This window comes from Pristiophorus japonicus, chromosome 5 (assembly GCF_044704955.1).
Source record: "Pristiophorus japonicus isolate sPriJap1 chromosome 5, sPriJap1.hap1, whole genome shotgun sequence".
In the NCBI taxonomy this organism is placed as follows: Eukaryota; Metazoa; Chordata; class Chondrichthyes; family Pristiophoridae; genus Pristiophorus; species Pristiophorus japonicus.
The window spans coordinates 114484524-114501187 of record NC_091981.1 but is presented as its reverse complement, the minus strand read 5'-3'; the positions used below and the strand labels follow the sequence as shown (position 1 = coordinate 114501187).

Sequence of the window (16664 nt, the reverse complement as noted above, 5' to 3'; positions counted from 1 at the left end):
ATAATGTGCCCCACTTTCTCTGTGGGGCGGAAGAAATCCGAAAGGGGCGCAGTGCTACGCAGTGGGATGGATAGCACTACCGCGTAGACAGGGCCCTCACCTTCAGTAAAGAAAAGGGCCAAGCTGCCTACTCTGCCGGTCCCTATCTGGGCCACCAGGAAACGGGGTGCCATGGCATCAGCCCGGCAGTCAAGCGGAGTGCCAGGCTGCAAGATCGCGACACGGAACCCACGATCCACAATTCAACGTTCTGTAAGTCAGCCGAACTTTTTTTTCCCCAAACGCCACCTCCCCTTTAAATAGCGCTCCGCGAGCAGCCTACACCCCGATACATGTTCCCTGAAGCTATCACTGGCATTGCTCGGCAGAGTTTATGGGGCACTCCCGAATTTTTGGGTTGAGGCAAAATGGGTCGCTGCGCACTGTGATTACATCATCGCTGGCGCAGCAGAGCTGGGCGTTATTGGTTACCGTCTCCGCTAAACTCCCGCAGAATTTAGTGGGAGTCATTAGCAGCGTCGTGTCCGGGCAAAAAGTCGTTTGCACTTCATTAGCACCACGACAATAACGGGAGGTGCAAATGACCCGAATTTTTCCCACTATGCCTTCGTTTAAAAAACCCAGGATCTCGTATGCTTTTTAAACCGCTTTCTCAACCTGTCCTGTCACTTTAACGATTTGAACACCTATACCGCCAGGTCTCTTCTGTTCTTGCACCTCCATTAGAATTGAACTTTCAGTTTATATTGCCTCTCTTCATTCTTCCTACCAAAATGTATCACTTTGCAATTTTCTGTGTTAAATTTCATCTGCCACGTGTCCGCCTATTCTACCAGCCTGTCTATGTTCTCTTAAAGTCTATCACTATCCTCCTCACTGTTCACTATATTTCCAAATTTTGTCATCTGCAAATTTTGAAATTATGCTCTGTGCACCCAAGTCCAAATCATTAATATATATCAAGAAATGCAGTGGTCCTGGTACCAATCCCTGTGGAACACCACTGTATACTTTCCTCCAGTCCAAAAAACATCCGTTCATCACTACTCTCTGTTTCATGTCACTCAGCCAATTTTGTATCCATGCTGCCTCTGACCCTTTTATTGCATACGCTTCAACTTTGCTGGCAAGCCTATGTGGCACTTTATCAAATTCCTTTTGGAAGTCCATGTACACCACACCAACCACATTGTCCTCATTAACCCTCTCTGTTATCTCATCAAAAATTCAATCAAGTTGGTTAAACACGATTTTCCCTGAACAAATACGTGCTGGCTTCCCTTAATTAATCCAAGTAACTGTTCATTTTATCACAGATTATCTTTTCTAAAAGGTTCCCCACCACGGAGGTTAAGCTGACTGGCCTGTGGTTGCTGGGTTTATCGTTACCTTTTTTTGAACAAGGGTGCAACATTTGCAATTCTCCAGTCCTCTGGCACCACCCCTGTATCGAAGGAGGATTGGAAGATTATGGCCAGTACCTCTGCAATTTCTACCTTTCCCTCCCTCAGCATTCTAGGAAGCATTCCATCTGGTCTGGGTGGCTTATCTACTTTAAGTACAGCCAGCCTTTCTAGTACCTCCTCTATCAATTTTGAACCCATCCAATATCTCAACTACCTCCTCTTTCACTATGACTTATGCAGCATCTTCTTCCTTGGTATAGACAGATGCAAAGTACTCATTTAGTACCTCAGCCATGTCCTCCGCCTCCATGTGTAGGTCTCCTTTTTGTTCCCTAATCGGCCCCACCCCTCTTCTTCCTACCCGTGTATTATTTATATGCCTATAGAAGACTTTTGGATTCCTTTTTTGTTAGCTGCCAATCTATTCTCATACTTTCTCTTTGCCCCTTTATTTCCTTTTTCACTTCCCCTCTGAACTTTCTGTATTCAGCCTAGTTCTCACTTGTATTCTTAACCTGATATCTGTCATACGTCCTTTTTCTGCTTCATCTTACTCTCTATCTCTTTTGTGATCCAGGGAGCTCTGGCTTTGGTTGGTCTACCTTTCCCCCTTGTGAGAATGTACCTCGACTGTACCTGAACCATCTCCTCTTTAAAGGCAGCCCATTGTTCGATTACAGTTTTGCCTGCCAATCTTTGATTCCAATTTACCCGGGCCAGCTCTGTTTTCAACCCACTGAAATTGGCCTTCTTCCAGTTAAGTATTTTGACTCTAGATTGCTCTTTGTCCTTTTCCTTAGCTAACCTAAACCTTATGATACCATGATCACTGTTCCCTAAATGTTCCCCAACTGAAACTTGATCCACATGACCCACCTCATTCACCAGAGCCAGATCCAGCAAGGCCTCCATCCTTGTTGGCCCAGAAACTTACTGATCAAGAAAGTTCTCCTGAACGCACTTTAGAAATTCTTCCTGCTCTCTGCCCTTTACACTATGAATATCCCAGTCCATATTAGGATAATTGAAGTCCCCCATTATCACTACTCTATGGGGCCGAAATTGCCTTCTGCCCCAAACGGGGCACATTTACTGTTTTTTTTTCTCTGCCCCAATATATTTTATTTTTTGAAGCAGGGCGGATGTGGTGTTGTCATCGGGGCGGAGGTACTGATGCATCACAACGTCCTTCCACTAAAGGGGAGGGCCACTGGGAATTCTGCAGCCACTTTAGTGGAAACCACTGGGCCATCAGGGAGGGTTTCGGCCAAGCCAGCAGCTTTGTACACTGAGGCTGCCTGTTGGTGGCCCGGCAGAACCTGTGGCTACCATTGTCGGGCCATCGTGGCAGTCAGCTGACAATTAAAATAAAATGGCGACTGCTGCAATGTGCCCTTCGCTTTAAGAGCGGACGAGCCGCCCAGCCACAAGAAGCTTCCCGCCGGGGAAAGCTGTCGGGGACACCGAGCGGTGGCCGATCTGCTCCTGCGGACAAGTTCCCACACGGGGCAGAAAGGATGTCGCTACTGATCGGTAAGCATGTGCCCAACGGGGCGGGAAGATGGCTGGGGTGGTCCCGTTCACCGCTCCAAAAAAAAGAGAGCAATTTTCAAAATGGCCGAGTAGCGAGTCATTATCGACCCGTGGACGCCTCTTTGAGATGGCCACGGCTCTTACAGAAACTGATAATTTCGGCCCCCATAGTTCTTGCACCTCTCTGTAATTTCCCTGCAAATTTGCTCTACTATATTCTTCCCACTAGTAGGTGGCCTATAGAATACACCTAGTAGTGTAATACCACCTCTATTGTTTCATAATTCTAACCAAATAAATTCTGTCCTTCACCCCTCCAGGACATCCTCTCTCCAGCATTGTAATATTCTCCTTAATCAATACTGCCACCCCACCTCCTTTCTGTCCTTCCCTTTCTGAACACCTTCTATCCAGGAATATTTAATAGCCAATTCTGCCCTTTTTTGAGCCAGATCTCCGTTATCGCCACAACATCATAGTCCCATGTGGCTATTTACACCTGAAGCTCACCAACCTTATTTATGCTTCATGCATTTACATACATGCATTGTAAACCTATCTTAGACCTTCTTGTATTTTCTCTTAGTCTGACCCTACCTAATACTGTACTCTTACTCTAGTGCTATCTGTATCTATCACTCTTTTGCACACCATGTTTCTCCTTTCTAATGCTACATCCTGGTGCCATCTTTGCTATCCTCAAGCAGTGATTCAATTGGTTGGACAGATCAAGGGGCATGCAGCAATGCAACCCAGCCAAGGCCTTCAGGATTATTGTTGCCTGCTGTCCAGCAAAAAATGATCTGTGAAAGCACCTAACCACTGAGCAGGCAAGAGAAGAAAGACAGCAACAAACAGATGATAAGGTCAACCATGAAATAGAGGAACTAGCTTCATTATGAGCAATTCACAGAGTCACCAGGCAGGATTTTATCAAAGAATCTTGTAATTAAGAGCCTTATACATCTAATGCACAAAAATAATCTTCATATTGTCTAAAACCTTGCCAAGCAAAACTTTGCTTCCATTGAGATAAATGACGAGTTAATCTGGTTGTGTTGTTGTTGGTTTAGCAAAGAATGTTGGCCATGGAGTCTTTTATATCCAGTTGAACAGGGAGAATGACACTTCAGTTTAATGTTTCATCTAGAAAATAACACCTCTACCAATGACCAATTCCTGCACCTGTGCAGCCTAGATTACATGCTGTCAAGTTCTGAAATAGGGCTTGAACCCACAACCTAATAACTCAGACAAGAGTGCTGCTATCTGAACCAAGTTGATATTTGTACAAAGATATAAAAGAAACACAAGTTGGAAAGTGGATTGAGGTGCATGGGGAGAGGTCTCTTAATACAGGTTCCAGCTAATGAAGGTGGGCCAAACACATGAAGGGTAATTTCACCTGCACTTGCTAGGGCTATCCATTCTCTTCCTCGTCTCAATTTTACAAGAGATCAGAACCTGCAAAATAATACCCACCATCACTTTTAAAGTGAAATTTAAATGCCAACCAATAATATAAAAAAGTTATTGGCAGGTGGAAAAAAATGGAGGACTGCCCATCAAAACCAGGTAAAGAATGAACAAAGTAACCTGCATTTATGTAGCACTGTTGCAAATTTGGGATCATGTCCTCAATATTCAGTGGTGCTAGTAATTTCTGTAAGCAGTCTTAGCATCTTACATTTAGGGGTGTGCCTATGCTGTCCAATATCTAATCATACAACATTGTCATCCAGAGTATAACAATACTACACCCTTGTGATCTCGACTGAATATTTGTGCCTTTCACATGCCCCAACGTGCATCTCTACAATGTCTTTGGAGGTGGACTGAGAAAACATTTTGAGAGACAAAGCTGCTTTATTTCACAACAAATGAACATATAGAGCAACATTTATGGTCAGACTCACTTAGTTCAATCAGTAAAACTTATCTTTACATAATAATACAAAGTAACAAACATGTTACACTTCTCCACATCAGTAGGTGATTTTGTCTGATTTAAACAAAATAGCATCTAGCTATGCACCTGCATGCTAACCTTCTAAGTCTGACAAAAGTTCAGCCTCTCAGCTTTCTGTTTACTAACATGTCAGTAAGTGTTTCCGTCTTCATTTTTATCGCCCTCTGTTCATATCCAGAGGGAGGGCCTTTGCCAAACAACCCTTGCTGTGCGCCAAGTACCAGGGAGCTTTCAATAAAATGGGTGTGAGATATTTATTGATTACCAAGACAGACTAATTAATTGCTTATTGTTTCCATTCAACAACTTCAAAGCCTATCGCATTAGCATTTTAACCATCTTTTGTCTCTGTATGAATATACTTTGCTTTAAAACCCCAACATTCAAATGTAACTCTTTTCCAAATCCTTTCTGTGGGAAAATAGTCAAAAAATACCAAAATCCAAGACACACACAGTTCATGTTCTCAGGATGTCTCAAAGTGCTATATGACCAGAAATTACTGTTTCTATCTTGATACACCTCAATCTTGACACCATCAGCACTCCTTGACAGGCAAGGCTATCATTTAAGATTATTTTCTGACAAAATTATAATATTGCTCAGTAAATTCACTGATCCACTATTAGTTTTCATCGAACCTAATTTTGAAGAGCTACATACTAATGCAGAGCAGAAAAATGATATATGATGAAAAACATTCTCTCTCTCAAACCCAGCAAATCTCATGTTGTGAACTGGAATGGATCAAATCTTCTTTTATGGATCCAAAGTCGCACATCAGATTCTAGCTCCAAATATTCAGGGCAACAAATGACAAGGTCATGGTAATGCAGACAACCATTTTCTGATGAATAGTGTAAGGGTTTGTTGCACTTACTGTAATGAAGAGCTACTTTTAGACTATATTATAGTGATCATGTTCGAGACCAAGCCCCAGAAAGTGTTACTGGCAATATTAGTACCCAAGTGCTTAATATATTCATACAACAATTGTTTACTATTTTAACAGCAGTGTTAACCCAAGAAAAATAAATAATCTGCATTAAAACAGCAGAAGAAATATACAAACACACTAAGATTTTGTCTAATATTTGCCAACAATAATTTCTAGGCTAAAAAGAGTGCAACAGGAAACAAATTGAAATACAGTATTTTGCTAATACAGGTACAACGTCCCGAATCCAGCAACCTCAGGCCTGAGGCCGTGTCAGCTTTCAGGTTTTTTCAGATTTCGGAGAAGAAAATCCGACGTCCCGAATCCGACAAACTCGGAGGTCGAGGCCAGGTCGGTTTTCGTATTTTTCCGGATTTCAGAGAAGAAAATCTGACATCCCAAATGAGGCAACCTCGGGGCCGACTTTTGTATTTTTCCGGTTTTCAGGTCAGACATTAAAACAGCACGTGAGACGGGTCGAGGGGAGCATGCGAGTTAGGTCGGGTCACACGTGTGTCGAAGTCAAGGGTCATTCGGCAAGGCTCGGACTGATCGCACGTCATACGACTCCATCTGCAATTCGCTTTTCTAAAAAAATGTCTGGTTTACAGACAATTTCGGTTTTCGGAATTCCGGATTTGGGACATTGTACCTGTAATACATTACCAGAACATACATGGTTCATTGTTACAAATGACCTTTTTTCCACCCGAGTAGAGAATATTCTCTCATTGGAAGTAAAATAAATCCCACACGTGATCTGCAGCATTCCTATTTCTAACTATGCTACTGGTAAACATACCTGTTGCTTACTTGCTGGTACATTCAAGAGATTGAGTAGCCGTTTGAGGTCTGAATGTTCTCTAAAATGGGAAAATAACTTGAGATATATTAAAACATAATTTTAAAATGAATTAGAATTCAGCAAGCGTTTTTAACCACATTAATGGCTACTGTAGCTTTCAAATATAGTACAGGCAACTCTCGATTATCCGGGTCCCTCAGGGATTGGGCTGTGCCGGGTAAACAATTTCTCTGTTAGAGCGAGTTCACATTACAGCTAATGCTTACAATACTGCAGGTGTGCTCTAACCAATAGCTGTAGCGTATCTTCTAATCCTTGAATTCTAGTCCTCTAGATCTAAAGACCATTAGGCTTATTGATTACTTCCTGTAACTGTTCATGGCATTTTAATGAATTATAAGAGGCAGTGGACCTGTGTGCGAGCAGCAGCGGGAGCTGAGACAAGGCAGATCGCTTAAAAGCACCGCGGCAAGTGCAGGCGCAACAGAGGCAGTGGACCTGTGTGTTAGCAGCAGCGAGAGCTGAGGCAAGGCAGGGCGCTTAAAAGCAAGGCTCAACAGGCAACATTTGAAAGGAACATCAGAGTTTCAAAGTGACGGCACACACACGGAATTTTAAATGCCGTTACAACAGTTTTCCGTTTCAGCCGTGTGCAGATAATTGAGAGTTGCCTGTACCGTTAATTTATCATCTTACACAATATAGCATCTTACACAACCTCAGGATGTCCCAAATCACTTTGCGTATGATGAAATACTTTTGAAATGCAGTTACTGTTGTAATGTAGGAAGATATGATACCTGATGTATATATTTTGAATCATATTTTTTCTGCAGTTACTTTAGTTCCATCACAATTGTTCCTACACGACATTTTTCCACTTATTTTACAGAAACTACTGTATACAATAGCCGAAGGAACGGCGATTGCCGTTCATCTCACGGGCGGCTGCCCACGAGGTTTTCACAGGCATCTGTGAAGAGGTCAAGCAACAGTGAGGCTCTTAAACCAATCAGACTGAAGTATCCTCACTGTGACACAATGGCCCATAACTTGCAGCCCCTATGGGTGTGTATGCGCCCGTATGGGCCTTGCAAGCTTTGGGTATTTGCACTCAATTTTTTTTTAATAGATCCAACGCATCCCCGGGAAAAGGGCATCCACAGACGGAGAGTTGGGCTATTTCCCCAACTTCTGCCCAGCGAATGCCAGTGAATTTTCTTACGTTTTGTAAAAGTAAACCTTGAGTAAAAGTTTTAAAAAATTATACACGAAGAAAACAATAAGGTAAGTTTATTTTAGCCCCTTTAAAATATTTAAGTTTATTTTTCAAAAAGTTAAATTTTTACGTTTTAAATATTTAATTAAATGGCATTTTAATTCATTTTAAATATGTAATTTTTTAAAAATTTGATGTGTAGATGTATTTATTGGGATATTCCCATTTATACTTATGGGGATTCCCTTCTTCTATGGGTTGGGCTGGCCCACGTAAGCCCAGAGGCGCTTGCGAACCGTGTGCACCCCTACCCGCAGGTACCCGGAGAGGCCCAGGGCCGAGAATCTTCGTACCTCCTGGACCACCAGGTACACAGGCATTTTATTTGTGGATCGGAGGCATTTTCCCGCGGAAAGCCTCCGACCTCCAATTCAGAGCCATAATTTTAATTTTTTTTAAATCTCCAACATTAATTTTCTTCTGAGGGAATGAGACTCCTTACATGGAAAATTATTTTTTCTGGGCCAGAGAAGTTGTTCAGCAGTAATTATCACTTATCATGCCATTAAAAACTCACTTACTCCTTGTTATGTCTTTAGATGATCTGATAATGACTCCACGAGGTAATGTGTTGTACTTGAATTGTAATGACCTTAGTCCTTTATTGATAATTCCAGAGTGAGGATCACACATGGTGGCTTGCCTTTTATACTAGGCCAGGCACACCTGTACAGGTAACTTGCAAGTCTCCCACTGTGGTGCCCGCTGGCGGCACACCTTGTAATAGTACAAGCAGTAACCATGTAGGATACATGACACTCCTGAATGCACCAGACCTAACTTGTGCAGCTGTTTGTACTGTGGAAATAGTGGCCAAGTTCAGCAAGTTCATCATCATCATCATAGGCGGTCCCTCGAACGAGGATGACTTGCTTCCACATCAGTTCACAGATGTTTCAATGAAGGACCCGATGTTCCAGTCCTGTTCTCCAAATGAAGGGGTGGAAGATGCCTGTGCGTGGATTTTTTTAACGTGTGGTGACCATTGCACATCAGCCACCACATGGGCTTGACAGAACTAGGCCTTTATCCATTTCATGCCATTGCAGTCATTTCAATGCAGTCTATCGGCGAGGGCTGAAACAGCGCACCCTGTGGAAGAACAGGGTATCTCTGACAGCAACTTCTAGATTTCTGCGTTTAACTGCGCAGGTGTGTACTCCAGAAGTTGCTGTCAGATTTCCTCCATTATAACGTTGAGCGCTGATAACCTCATTGTTATTCTCATCACAAATTCTGGGTCAATGTTATTAATCCTGAGCTACCGGTTACCATATTATGAATTTCCACACTAACTTCCTTAATATCAATAAGGTAATTAATGGTTATTTAACTTAGGGGGTCAAAACAAATAAATGATGTTGTCAATAATGATTTGGAAAGACAAACATACTAGGATAGAAGAAATAAGAGACAACAGAACCAAAGAGTATGATTCCTCTCAGGACAGGTGTTTGTTTACCAGTGCAAATGGAAAATTATCAGCATGATTATTACTCTGAAATAATGCTAAAAAAATTAAGATCTTGTTGAGCATCAAGAGTTGGACCATAGAATAATCTCATCAGTGATGAGTAGGAGGGTAAATGAAACACTTAAGAGTTTGAATAAATAGGACACTAGGCTATCATCACAATGTAAATAAAGGCTGTGTGCAGCATAATCTTTTGGGATGTGGGAGTCGGTGGCAAGGGCCGCATTTATTGCCCATCCCTAATTGCTCGAGAAGGTGGTGGTGAATTGACTTCTTCAGGTGTTGCAGTCCGTGAGGTGAAGGTACTCCCCCAGTGGGAGAGAGTTCCAGGTTTTGACCCAGCAAGGACGAAGGAACGCCAAGTCAGGATGGTGTGTGACTTGGTGGAAAATTGGCAGGTGGTGGTGTTCCTATGCATCTGCTGCCCTTGTCCTTCTAGGTGATAGAGGTCATGGGTTTGGAAGGTGCTATCAAATAGGCCTTGCCGAGTTGCTGTATTGCATCTTGTAGCTGGTACACACTGCAGACATGGTGCGTCAATGATGGAGAGGGTTCCAAGCAAGCAGGCTGCTTTGTCCTGGATGGTGTCGAGTTTCGAGTGTTGTTGAAGCTGCACTCATCCAGGCAATTGGAGAGTATTCCATTACACTCCTAACTTGTGCCTTATAGATGGTAGAAAGGCTTTGGCAAATAAGGAGGTGAGTCACGCACTGCAGAATCCTCCCTCTGACCTGCTCTTGTAGCCACAGTATTTACATGGTCGGTCCAGTTAAGCTTCTGGTCAATGGTGACTCCCAGGATGTTGATGGTGGGGGATTCGGCGATGGCAATCCCATTGAGGTGGCTACACTCTCTCTTGTTGGAGATGGTCATTGCCTGACAATTGTGTGGCGTGAATGTTATTTGCCACTTATTAGCCCAAACCCAAATGTTGTGCAGGTCTTGCTGCATACGGGTATGGACTACTTAATTATCTGAAGAGTTGCAAATGGAACTGAACACGATTGCAATCATCAGCGAACAGTCCCATATTTGACCTTATGATGAAAGAAAGGTAATTGATGAAGCAGCTGAAGATGGTCGGGCCTAGGACACTGCCCTGAAGAACTCCAGCAGCGATGTCCTGGGGCTGAGGTGATTGGCCTCCAACAACTACAACCATCTTCCTTTGTGCTTGGTATGACTCCAGCCAGTGGAGAGTTTTCTCCTTGATTCCTATTGACTTCAATTTTACGAGGGCTCCTTGGTGCTACACTCGGTCAAATTATCATCATTGAATCGAGGATGATTTGCTTCCACACCAAAAAGTTCACAGGTGTTTCAATGAAAGACCTAATATTCCAGGTCCCAAACTAAATCTTGAAGGGTGGAAGATGCCTGTGCGTGGATTTTTTTTTTAAAACATGTGGTGGCCAATGCACAGCAGCCACAGAAAGGGCTTGGCAGACCCACGTCTGCGAGCACCATCGGGGCAGGCTGGGGAGCGGATGGAGCAGCGTGGTGGCCTGGCCAAGCAGTCTGCGCAGCCCCTGGCCTGCGAGCACCATCGGAGCAGGCCGGAGAGTGGAAGGAACAGCGTGGCGGCCTGGTTCAGCAATCTGTGCGGCCTGCGAGCACCATTGGAGCAGGCCGAGGAGCAGAAGGAGCAGCGCGGCCCAGCAATCTGCGTAGCCCCCGGCCTGCGCACACCATCGGTCAAATGCTGCCTTGACGGGAGTGTACTATGGAGCCACAAAAAATCAGAGGGAAATAGAAGAGCAAATATGCAGGCAAATTTCTGAGGAGTGCAAAAACTATAGGGCAATAGTAGGGGATTTCAACTACCCTAATATTAACTGAGATAAAATTAGTTTAAGTGGTATAGAGGGTGCAGAATCTCTAAAAGCATTCAGGAGAACATTTTTAGCCAGTATGTTACAAGCCCAACAAGAGAGGGGGCGGTTCTGGACTTAGTTTTAGGGAATGAAGCTGGGCAGGTGAAAGGGGCATCAGTGGGAGAGCATTTTGGTGCTCGTGACCATAATAAGATAGTTATGGAAAAGGACAAGGGTAGACCAGGAATAAAAGTTCCCAATTGGGGAAAAGCCAATTTTTCTAAGTTGAGATGGGATTTAGACAAAGTGGACTGGAAACGGCTACTTGAAGGTAAATCAGTGTCAGAGCAGCGAGAGGCATTCAAGGAGATCCTGAGGGTTCAGAGCAAGTATGTTCCCTTAAAGAAAAAGGGTGAGACTAACAAATCTAGAGCCCCGTGGATGTCAAGGGACATACAGGGTAGGATAAAGAAAAAAAAGGGAGGCTTATGGCAGATACCAAGGGTTCAATACTGTAGAAATGCTAGGGGAGTATAGAAAGTGCAGGGGTGCAATTAAAAAGGAAATTAGGAAAGCAAAGAAAGAGCATGAAAAAATGTTGGCAAGTAAAATCAAGGAAAACCCAAAGATGTTTTATAAATACATTAAGAGCAAGAGGATAACTAAAGAAAGAGTAGGGCGTATTAGAGACCATAAAGGTAGTGTGTGTGTGTGGAGGCGGAAGACGTGGGTATAGTTCTTAATTAATAATCTGCATCTGTTTTCACAAAAGAGAAGAGCGTTGCAGACATTGCATTTAGGGAGGAGGAGTGTGAAATATTAGATGAAATAGACATAGTGAGAGAGGAAGTATTAATGGGGTTAGCAGCCTTGAAAGTAGATAAATTCCCAGTCCTGGATGAAATGTAACCCAGGCTGTTAAAGAGAAGCAAAAGAGGAAATAGCAGAGGCTCATACCATCATTTTCCAATCCTCTCTGGTTATAGGTGTGCTGCTGCAGAACTGGAGAATTGCTAATGGTGTACCTTTGTTTAAAAAAGGGAGAAAGGGATAGACCGAGTAATTACAGGCCAATCAACCCAACCTCGGTGGCATGAAAACTATTGGAAAAAATACTGAGGGACAGGATAAATCTTCATTTAGAAAAAAACGGATTAATCAAGGACAGTGAGCATGGATTTGTTAAGGGATGATTGTGTCTGACTAACTTAATTGAATTTTTTTAAGGAGGGTCAGAGAGGGTAATGATTTGAAAGTAGTGTATATGGATTTTAGCAAGGCTTTTGATAAGGTCTCACATGGCAGTATTGGCAGACTGGTCGCGAAAGTAAAAGCCATGGGATCCAGGGCAAAGTGGCAAGTTGGATCGAAAATTGGCTCAGAGGCAGGAAGCAAAGTGTAATGACCGATGGGTGTTTTTGCGACTGGAAGGCTGTTTCCAGTGGGGTCCTGCAGGTTCAGTACTAGGTCTCTTGCTTTTTGTGGTATATATAATCTATGATTTAGACTTCAATGTAGGGGATATGATTAAAAAGTTTGCAGATGATACTAAAAGCAGCTGTGTGTTTGATAATAAAGAAGAAAGCTGTAGAATGCAAGAAGATATCAATGAACTGATCAGGTGGGCAGAACACTGGCAAATGGATTTCAATTCGGAGAAGTGTGAGGTAATGCATTTGGGGAGAGCTAACAAGGCAATGGAATACACATTAAATGGTAGGACACTAAGAAGTGTAGCGTGTTAAGTATGAATAAAGAGTCTGACCAGATACTGTGAGCTCAAAGTAAAGTGTGACCTTAGTCTTTTATTACAGGTCTCCAGAGTGCCTCTCCAGCCTTTGAGGCCTCCTTAAGTACAGGTGCTCCCAAGGGATTGTGGGATCCCCTGGGACTCCAGGGGATGAGCCCTCTGGTAGTTACACAAGATATTTACAAGTTTACAAATATAACACTTCCCCCCACCCCCACAAAGTCAATACTGTAACTATTTACAAGGTGAGGCAATCTGGGGCCTTTTTTTCCCTGGTTGATCGTCTCGGTGCGAATGCTGGTTTTGGTGAGTCATTTGTTGGGCCCTCGCTGGGCTGCTGTGCAGCTGGCCTTGCTGGGCTGCCTGGCGTGGTGAGTCCTGCTGGGCTGCTGCAGATGATGGGTTCTGCCGCGTGGTCAACCGCTGGGTCGGTTGCCACTGGTGTGTGTGTGTGTTGGGGGTGGGGGGGTCCAAAAAGGTAGGGTCTAATGTGGGTTGCTCTGGATAGTCCGTTAATCTGAGTTTGATTTGGTCCAAGTGGTTTCCTGTCGATGAGTCCATTTGAAAGTTTGACCTGAAACACCCTACTCCCCTATTTGGCACCAGTGCTAGGAAGCCACTTGGAACCTTATCCATAGTTCAACACAAATACAGGATCATTGATTTCAATTTCGCGTGACAAATTTGCGCTATCATGATATGTACTCTGTTGAAGCCGCGTGCTCTCTACGTGTTCATGTAGATCAGGGTGGACTAACGAGAGCCTTGTCTTAAGTGCCCTTTTCATGAGCAGTTCAGTAGGTGGAATCCCAGTGAGCGAGTGGGGTCTCGTGCAGTAACTAAGCAGGACTCAGGATAGGAGAGTCTGCAGTGAGCCTTCAGTTACCCTCTTCAAGTTCTGCTTGATTGTTGGCACTGCTCTCTCTGCCTGATCATTAGATGCTGGTTTGAACGGGGCAGATGTAGTTTGATCCCATTGCGGGTCATGAACTCTTTGAACTCAGCACTGGTGAAACACGGCCCGTTGTTGCTCACAAGGACATCAGGCAGGCCGTGCATGGCAAACATGGCCCCAGGCTTTCAGTGGTGGCAGCAGACATGCTTGCCGACATTATCTCACATTCAATCCATTTGGAGTACGCATCTACAACCACTAGGAACATTTTTCCCCAAGAACGGGCCTGCATAGTCGACGTGGACCCTAGACCACGGTTTGGAGGGCCAAGACCATAAACTTACTGGCGCCTCCCTGGGTGCATTGCTTAACTGTGAACGTGTTACATTTGTGCACGCAGGACTCTAAGACGGCATCGATACCATGGGATCTGGCTGTCGCTTTCATCATTACAATGCCTGGGTGAGTACTGTGCACGTCACTAATGAAAGTGTCCCTGCCCTTTTTGGGTACCACTACCCGATTGCCCCACAAAAGGCAATCTGCCTGTATAGACATTTCATCTTTGCGCCGCTGGTACGGCTTTATCGCTTCCTGCATTTCTGATGGGACACTGGACCAACTCCCGTGAAGCACACAGTTTTTTTTACTAAGGACAGTAAGGGGTCCTGGTTCATCCAGGTCCTAATCTGTCGGGCGGTAACGGGTGATTGCTCACTCTCGAATGCTTCTATTATCATAACTAAATCTGCAGGCTGTGCCATTTCCACCCCCGTGGTGGGGAATGGCAGCCTACTGAGAGCAACGGCGCAGTTTTCTGTGCCTGGCCTGTGGCGGATGGCGGACAACGTGAGCGCCCATCTCTGGATGCGGGCTGATGCATTCGTATTTATCCCCTTACTTTCACAAAAAAACGGGATATCAGTGTCTTATCGTCAGTTTCCAATTCAAATTTGAGCCCAAACAGATATTGATGCATTTTCTTTACCCCATAAACACACGCTAACGCTTCTTTTTTGATCCTGCTGTTGGCCCTCTCAGCCTTAGACAGACTTCTGGATGCATAAGCAACCGGTTGCAATTTCCCAGATTCATTAGCTTGTTGCAATATACACCCGACACCATATGACGACGCATCACATGCTAGTACCAAACGCTTACATGGATCATACAGCACAAGCAATTTCTTCAAGCATAGCAGTTTTCTAGCTTTTATAAAGGCATTTTCTTGGCTTTTTCCCCATACCCATTCTTCTCCTTTACGCAGTAAGGCATATAGTGGTTCTAACAGTGTGCTGAGACCCGGTTACCAAAGTAGTTCATGAGTCCTCGAAACGACCGCAGTTCAGTCATGTTCTGTGGCCTCAGTGCATTCTCGATTGCCTCCGTCTTCGAATCGGTGGGCCTGATGCTGTCCGCCGCGATTTTTCTCCCCAGGAACTCCACTTCAAGCGTTTTTCTCCCCAGGAACTCCACTTCGAGCGTTTTAACCTGAGCCCCATATGGTTGAGCCGACTAAGAACCTCCTCAAGCTCAGTCTGTAATCTCTGACCTTTATCCTCCAGGCTCTGCAGATGCTCGACTGTGTCCCGACCTATAACCAAGATGTCGTCCTAGAAGACCACGGTGCGCGGGACCGACTTCAGTAAGCTTTCCATGTTTCTCTGGAATATCGCCGTGGCTGATCGAATCCCAAACGGGCATCTGTTGTAAATGAAGAGGCCTTTGTGCATGTTGATGCAGGTGAGACCCTTCGATGATTCCTCCAGCTCCTGCGTCATGTAGGCTGAGGTCAAGTCCAGCTTCGTGAACATCTTTCCTCCCGCCAGCGTCGCAAAAAGGTCGTCTGCCTTTGGTAGTTGGTATTGATTCTGCAGGGAGAAATGATTGATAGTTACTTTGTAATCACCACAGATTCTGACAGTGCCATCTCCCTTGAGAACTGGAACAATCGGACTGGCCCACTCGTTGAATTCAATTGGCGAAATGATACCCTCTCGTTGCAGCCGGTCCAGCTCGATCTCCACCCTCTCTCTCATCATGTACGGTACTGCTCTCGCGTTGTGATGGATGGGTAGCACCCCCGGAATAAGGTGGATCTGCACTTTTGCTCCTTGGAACTTCCCGATGCCTGGTTCGAACAGTGAGGGGAACTTGTTTAAAGAACTGGGCACGCGAAGTGTCGTCGACGGACGAGAGTGCTGACGTTGTCCCAGTTCCAGCGTATCTTCCCCAGCCAGCTCCTGCTGAGCAGCATGGGGCCATCGCCCAGTACCACCCAGAGTGGTAGCTTGTGCACCGCTCCATCATAGGAGACCTTTACAGTAGTACTACCGATTACGGGAATCAGTTCCTTTGTGTAAGTTCTCAGTTTGGTGCGAATGGGAGTCAGGACTGGCCTTGAGGCGTTGATGCACCGCAATTTATCAAAAGTCTTTTTGCTCATAATGGACTGGCTCGCGCCCGGGTCCAGTTCCATTGACACCGGGAGTACATTTAATTCAACCTTCAGCATTATCGGGGGACATTTTGTGATAAATGTGTGCACTCCATATACCTTTGAGTCTCTGGTTCGTCGTGATCCGCCGTGGATCTGTCCTCCTCTGCAACATGGTGGTTTGCAGGATTAGAAGGGTTTACAGCTCTCCTGCACATACGTTGAAGATGTCCCATTGTTCCACAGCCCTTGCAAACGTATCCTTTGAAGCGGCATGAATGGAAACGATGATCCACCAGCACCAACAAAGTGTTAATGGCCTAGTATTCATCACCCTTGATGGTGGACTCAGACATCTGCGGATG

At 44.6% G+C, this 16664-nt stretch overlaps 1 protein-coding gene across 6 annotated transcripts in view; it reads right to left on the bottom strand.

Moving 5' to 3' along the window:
- Nucleotides 1-16664, bottom strand: part of nek10 (NIMA-related kinase 10) — a 436136-nt gene that overhangs the window by 376244 nt on the left and 43228 nt on the right. For all 6 annotated transcript variants that reach the window (XM_070880873.1, XM_070880874.1, XM_070880876.1 and 3 more), the window contains exon 3: nt 6648-6708. In XM_070880873.1, coding sequence (XP_070736974.1) covers nt 6648-6708 — 61 coding nt within the window. The remainder of the gene's footprint in view (nt 1-6647; nt 6709-16664) is intronic.